Consider the following 7,132-nt stretch of genomic DNA (forward strand, 5'->3'; position numbering starts at 1 on the left):
TGCTCAACTCAGCAGCAGTGAGTCTTACCCCATTTCATTTTCCCTCGTTCTCTTTCCTGATGTAACTGATGATATCCGGGGCTAATATTTGCTTTTCCTCCATGTTCTCCTGTAGCCTTGAGGCCCGGAAACTAGAGCTGGGCCTGTGTCCCAGCACTGCCTCCCATAGCCAATCCTCATCCCCTGCCCTAGTCAACAGGTGCAAAATAAACTCTCTAGGCAAGCAAACACAGCATCCAGCTTGGTTTTATTAAAGCTTTGTTTCATGGGTCACAGAAGACCTTAGAGAGGTTTTTGTTAGTGTTATCCCAATACACTACTGATAGAACACACAGAGAAGGGACTGTGGGGCATCTTTTTCCAGCACAAGCCCTGAAATTAGCTTTCCCTCTTTTGGAAGTAATGTCTGAAGTCAGTCTCACCTATAGCTGGCTTCCACAGAGATGCTGCTATCTGGTGCTGAGAAAAGTGAGATGGATCAGGCCTTTTCTTCTGAGAAAATATCAGGTCTGATTCACCACTCAATTGCTTCTGTTTTACCTCTGTAGAACGGCATTGATTATAGAGGGATTTGCAAGTTTAAGACTAGACTAATTCAGTGATTAATCCCAACCAAAGCCTTCCGTAAATAGAGAGCGATACTCCAGCAGTACTCAATATCCAACGCATCAATAAATTGCTCTGTACTGTGATTCAGTGGCATTAAACTTTCCCTCCTTTTAGTCACAGTTAGTGATGGGATACTTTTAGTTTAGCTAACCCAGACCTAAAGACTTAAATCTTATTTCTTTTCCTACCATGTCTAGAGTTTAGAGCTGTTCTGTACCTTTACCCTCCCCCAGAAACCCCGGGGTCCACTCAAGGTGTCAGACTGAAATTCCCCTGAGCAAACAGCCCAAACTGAGTGTCAGAGGTAAGAACAGCCCATCCGTTCTCATATCTATTCACTGACCCACCAGATCTGCATGGATTTCTGGACCGGCTTCAGCTGACTCCTACAGACAACAACAGAGCTCAGGCATCTGCAGTTTTTCAAGCTGTTGCCACTCCTTATCTTGATAGCTGCCTGGAGGAAGGGCAGTCATCAAAGTAGGTGTTTCTGTAGTGCTTTTACATTGTCTCTTTTCACTTTGTCCAACCCTGAACAGTCACAGAAGGACGGGCTTCTGAGCACCAAGCATCAGCCAAGGCCAGGGTGGGAGACAGGACAGAAGTGATGTTTCTTTCTCTTTACATGAGTTTTATCTCCTCCTGATTCCATCTTTTGCCTTCTAGCAGGACTGATGTCAGCTGCCTCCAGAAGATATGCTTGCTTATTTCTTTGTCTTTCCACTCCAGATACGTGTTTCTCCTCAGATATCGGGACAGTCCCAGCCTCTGCCTCAACAAGGCCTTATCCACTTCCCCTAATATGATCATGATGATTCCAGCCTTCCCTTCAACAAGCTGCCAGGACTGAGCAATGTCGAACTCAAAGCTACACCACTTGCTTTCCAGAAAGTCAGCTGAGATGACTGCAATGACATTTCTGCTACTCAGAAAACCTTCTTGGATTATATTAGTGACAATGGGTACCCCCGGTAAAAAATCCCTGTAGTAAAGACAAAGCTGGAAGGGAGGTTTTCCTTCTTCTAAGGGTTCCACCAGCTCTTTCATCACCCATTCTTGGTCTTTGCTGGAATGGATAACAAAGGCATCGTAGGTATCTCCCCTTTCTGCAGAGTGTTTGCACCCACTGAGCAGCACCAACGAGTAGTATAGCTGGAAGAAGTACTTATAAATGAGGAATAGAAACACTCCTGCGGCAACCAACACAATCACTGAGCATGCTACTGTGGTTGGGTTGGGATGGCAAGAGGACATATCAAAGCTTGACAGGCTCACGTTCTCCATGTAGGCAGGTGTGTGGCATATCATTGAATGCTTGTTCTGCAGTAGATCCTGCTTTCCCTTGACCCATTTCAAGAAGTTCAAGTGTATGCAGGAGCATTCAAACAAGTTGTGAGAAATGTCTAGTGAGACCAGACCATCAGGCAGGATTTTCAGGGCTGAGTCTGACAGGAAACTCAGCTGGTTGTTGCTGAAATCCAGGGCTGTGAGGGCTTGGAGTGGCTTGTAGGTTACAGGATCAAAAGTCAATAGCTTGTTGTTGCTGATGATTAGCTCTTTTAGTTCAGAGAGAGCATTAAATGTACTTTGGTCCACCCATACCAATTTGCAATTTGAAATATCCAAGATGCGGAGGCGTCTTACGTTCTCAAAGTAGTTGGTCAGTGTGTTGTTCTCAAAGGAGTTGCCTGCCATCTTTAGCACTTGCAAAGAGTCCAAGCCATGAAAGATGTGATGGGACATAACATGAGTTTTGGTGTAGGAGATATCAAGGTAAATGAGTTTCTGAAGGAGTAGAAAGACAGGGTAGGTGCCATGATGAATTATTGTGGTGTGTTGAAGGTCCAAGTAGAGCAGATTTCTCAGATTAGCAAAATCTCCAGTCAAACTGATGTCAGAATTGAAGCTTAAGTTCAAGTGTTTCAAATTTGGAGACCTGGGAAACTTATGGGAACAGCAGGTAAGGAAGGAGAGACGATTCTCACTCAAATCTACAACCTCCAGGTAAGTCAGACTCCCAAACTTTTGCTCGAAGCTATTTAGGTCTTTGCTCTTGGTAATACGAAGCACTCTCAACTCCTTAAAAAGAGACAGCTTCTCAGCAGGCAACTCCTGAAACTTAGATTTCTTCCATTCCAGGTGTTTCACTTGAGAAAACATAGGAACTTCTGACAACGTTTCAAGACGAAGGTCCACGAACCGAATAGTGGAGACATTGCCTATGCAGTCAAAAAGAGTATCTGTGTCATTCTCAAAGTCTCTGAAACACATTAAGACAAACTCCTGCATCTGCACCTGACACAGACCGCTCAAGAGTCCATTCTGAAATGCTGTCAGCTTCAGAATGTTAGTGAATTCTCCAACTATTAGTCTGTTGACCTGTAAACCTGCCAGGCCCTGAAGAGAGGACCGCATCACACTGAGGTTCTCGAAAGAGGATCTCAGAACCAGTTCACCAAGGTGAATCTTTGCAAAGGATCCTGACTGGATGTATTTTATATTGTTCAGAGAAAGTACCAGTGTGAGGTTGAGCCTGTTTGTTTCCCTCAGGGCATCAAGGTCTCCTCTGGAGATGTATGTTATATTATTGGAAGAAAAGCTCAGGTACCTGAGAGAGGTCAGGTTGGTAAAATAGTTAGGAAGTTTCAATGAAGCAATGTTGTTATGGCCCAGATTCAGCTCCTGCAGGGTATTCAAGTGTCCGATGGGTAGGTCAGACAAGGAGGATATGCTGGTTTCCACCAATACTAGTTTTTTCAGTGACGTTAAGCCATAGAATGCTTCCAGACCCAGATGCTGGAGAGAATTGGCAGTTAAAATTAAGGTGGAAAGGTTATAAAGATCCACAAAAGAGTTATCTTCTATTGTGTGGATGTGGCACCTGTTAAGCAGGAAAAGAAGATAAATGTGGATGAAACATTGTCCCTTTCACCCCATGTTCAGTAACACTATTGCACTAAGTACAGATATAGTGTTATCAGGCTCAGTGTCACTAAGTACAGATACAATGTTATCAGGCTCAGCATCGCTCTGGGGTTTGGTTTGGCTTTATAGCAGTGACCAGTACCCCTGAACCCAACCCTTCAAACTATAGGTGAACACCCTCATTTTCCAGGAAGGGGATCCACTACCTAGACAAAAAGAACTATAATAACAGGAGACCTTCTCTTGCCCCTTCCTCCCTCCCTAAATTTAAAGCTCAATTGCAAAGCAAGAGACCAGGAGCCACAGCAAAGGTCAGAACTCGTACAGGCAGAAGGACAGAAGACCTGAAGTTTGACACCCAAATCCACTTTGCAGCGAACTCATGAGCCTTACAGCCAACCTGCTCTGCCACTCAGTCACTTCAGAGCTGTAACTGGATGGAGTGAAACAGTTTACCCAGAGAAGTTATTGTCTTAAGCAAATGAAAACTATGTATCAGTTCACATCCGCTAATAGGCTTCCCCCATCCCCTTCCTCAGATGTGTGAGTATAAAGGAAAAGAGGATACGTTGATATTTTAAAGCAACCTTTTAAAAAATTAATGTACCCTCATTTGTATTTTTTACTTTACTCGGGATTACAAAAACAGTCCACCCAATGTGTTCCACTTCGGAGCTTTTCTAACAGTGAAAAGTCTGGCATTTTTCTTGTTTAGAGAGAAGTGGAACATCTTCCTTCCTCCTCCTCACATCCCATCCTCAAAGATCAGACTGACAGGCTCAGCTCTGGGCAGCGTGCACTCAGTATCTGGACTGAAAGCTGCACGTCATTGCCATGGGCATGTACAGAGAGACAGAGGGATCGAGACAAGAGCGAAACAGGAAACAGCCAAGAGCCACGAGACTCCAGAATAAGGAACTGCTGAGGCCCAGATGGTGAAGACAAACCCATAACCACACAAAAAGGCTAATTACCTTGAGAGGTCCAGAAGCTGCAGTTCAGGTACTGATGAAAAGCAATTTGAGCTCAGTGATTTCAGATTGTTGAAACTGAGGTCCAAGTCCAGGGTGGTGTTTGGGATTTCAGCAGGAACTTCAGAGATGTTCAGTCCTGTGCATCTGAAAGCTTTGCCGGGGATGACCTGTGGCAGATCTTAGTCAGCACCAAATGTCAGGAAATCATACTGCTATACAAGAAAGCAGGAGCAGAACCTTGTAGCTCATTTTTAAATGAACCTTGTAGCTCATTTCTAAACGAGCTGCCCTGAGCTTCAGGAAATGAGCTCATATATCCCGAGCACCTGTCCCGCTTCTAATAAGACCAATCCTACTCCCCAGTGAGAGCTGCATTTCTTGTTGATTGAACAGGACAGTGTTCCCTGGGGCTGAGGGTGACCCAGCAACAACCTCTGAGAGAGCAAAACAAACACACAGGGAGGTGTGCTGTGCCCAGGACCAGCTCTCAGCTCAGTGACCTTGCAGATAAGCTGGCAGATAGAACAGAAATCTCTGAAAGTAGTAAGTAAAGTTTGTAACAGGCATTGATTGGTGCCAGGGGGTTGGGGTCATGGTGAAATCAGTGCACAGTGTGGATCGGGCAAAAACTTGTATAATTTGCAGTTGTTTTAGGCAGGGCTTGGATTTCTTCCTAAAAGGAATAGAGCCATAGAATTGTTTGAGTTGGAAGGGGCACTTAGAGGATATCCCATCCCACTCCCTGCAGTGCACAGGGACACCCACAGCTCCATCAGTGCTCAGAGCCCCATCCCCTGACCTTGGGAGTCTGCAGGGATGGGGCACCACCATCTGTCTAAGCAAACTATGGCAGTACCCCACCATCCTTACGGCAATATAAGCTACCAATAAGGAATGGTTAAAGCTTCTTGTTCTGGTTCTCGGATGCTTCTGGGACCAGTGTTTACTTCAAATATTTCAATTGCCTTGGTAACAGCAGAAGAAAGAAGAGCTTTCCTAGGATAACTAACACACGACAGTTTTGACTTGCAAACCTCTCAAGCAGAAGAGAAAGTTGCACCAGAGAAGCAAAAGGGTTTTGTGTTCCTTAAGAGATCACATACCTCCAAGCAGGGACTGAGGATGCATCCTGCCAGCAGGGACAGCACGAACAGCAGCTGCAGCAGCACCCCGAGTGTTGGAGCGATAGGAGCCACTTTGCTGGGCATCTTCAGGAGAAAGCACCATGGGTGGCACTCAGGGATGTGGAGCAAAGGACCCCCTGGAGCACTGCATGCCTCACCACTCCTGCTTCTCACTGAGCGTCACTGCGGGCAGCACAGGGCAGCACGGGAAGTGAAAGTGGTGGCTGCCCAGTTTCTAGACATCCTTGCACTGAATTGCTCTTCTAGCAGTGCTGTGCATTAAAAAAAAGGAGAAAAAGGAAGTGATGAAATACATGGTGTCGTATCGGTGTGATGTCACTTGACTGCCTCTGTTTAGATCAGGCTAAATTAATGAAAAAAGGGAAACTTTCATGAAACTCTGAGCCATTTCCAGAAGGCCAGATTTCACATCCATAACATGAGCACAGGACTGGGATGCCCAGGACTGGCTGAGCTCTGGATTCAGATACTTGCTACAAAACTGAGTTTGTTGAGGGCTGTCTCAATGCCATCCTTAACTCACAGCACAGACACAGCCATTGTTTCTGGAGGAGACGTTTGTAGTATTAATTTAATTCAGCTGTGAGCTTTCTAACAAAGCTCCTTGCCTTCATTTACCTTGATAAATGGTAGTTCTTTATTGTATCTACTCGTGTGTTTCTGTAGATAACTGAGAGTTGTTACTGAGGATGTAGCTGTAGGGTTGGGGGATATTACTGACACAGAAAAGTGGCAAGAATGGGAAATGAGGACGGGATATGAGTGTAGAAGCAGATAGAACAGGGAGTGGTTAATCGTGAAACTGAAAACTGATAGTAAATATAAGCTGCTACACCAGGTGAGTAGCAATACACTTATATAGGTACGATTGCAGGGAGAGGAGAGGGATGTGGGACTTCTTTGGCAAGGTCAGCAGAGGGCCACTGAGGGATGAGGAAATCCTAACTTAACAGATGACCCTTGTGATAAAAAACACATGGCAGCACAATGGGAGCAAAATGGGATGCCCTGATATGCAGCCAGATAGAGCCCATTAAGCCAGCAGACAAAAAGTTTGTTGAAAATGGGCAAGTTCAACAAAAACCCTGTTCTGAAAAGCCTCTTGTGATTGCAGGTATTTCCTTTTGCAAATGGAATCAAAAGTGAATGGAAACAATCGCTGACTGCTTCTGTGCTTGGATTAAGGAAATTGGCAGAGCATCATGAGTCTGCAGAGAGGACAAATGAGTGTGTCCTTTAGTATTCAATATGCAGAACGAAGCAATCCACTTTTAATTTTTATCTAAAGCTGAGATGAGCCTGAAGTATGCTCGAGACATTAACATTTCAATGGAGACTCGCTGAAGATGTTGGAGAGTTTGGGAGCATCACAAAATCCATCCAACAGCCACACTCAGGGGTCAAGTGGAAAGCACGGTGTGAAGGACACACAAGAAATGTGCCACTTCTGTCACAGCATCACAGTGACACTATCACAAT

General features: G+C 45.0%; 1 protein-coding gene across 2 annotated transcripts; it reads right to left on the bottom strand.

Moving 5' to 3' along the window:
* Positions 1–230: 230 nt before the first annotated feature.
* Positions 231–5,900, bottom strand: TLR4 (toll like receptor 4). 2 transcript variants are annotated; one of them, XM_015878841.3, is made up of 3 exons: positions 5,612–5,900; positions 4,509–4,675; positions 231–3,490 (listed from the first exon to the last, which is right to left on the bottom strand). In XM_015878841.3, exons 1-3 carry the CDS (start codon positions 5,714–5,716, stop codon positions 1,231–1,233), a joined length of 2,532 nt encoding a protein of 843 aa, XP_015734327.2. In that variant the 5' UTR covers positions 5,717–5,900; the 3' UTR covers positions 231–1,230. The 2 variants fall into 2 exon arrangements, with proteins under 2 accessions (XP_015734327.2, XP_085377067.1); XM_085520941.1 differs by lacking the exons at positions 4,509–4,675; positions 5,612–5,900 and having other exon boundaries at positions 231–2,828; positions 3,218–3,354.
* Between the last annotated feature and the right edge of the window lie 1,232 nt (positions 5,901–7,132).

Source organism: Coturnix japonica, chromosome 21, assembly GCF_054131305.1.
Source record: "Coturnix japonica strain WE chromosome 21, WE-NBRP24, whole genome shotgun sequence".
NCBI lineage: Eukaryota > Metazoa > Chordata > Aves > Galliformes > Phasianidae > Coturnix > Coturnix japonica.

Coding starts and splice junctions, on each gene's coding strand:
- TLR4 (XM_015878841.3), bottom strand. CDS start 5,716: ATGCCCAGCAAAGTGGCTCCTATCGCTCCAACACTCGGGGTGCTGCTG. Junction 4,676..5,611: donor TCCTCAGTCCCTGCTTGGAG/GTATGTGATCTC, acceptor GATCTGCCACAG/GTCATCCCCGGCAAAGCTTT. Junction 3,491..4,508: donor CAGCTTCTGGACCTCTCAAG/GTAATTAGCCTT, acceptor CCTGCTTAACAG/GTGCCACATCCACACAATAG.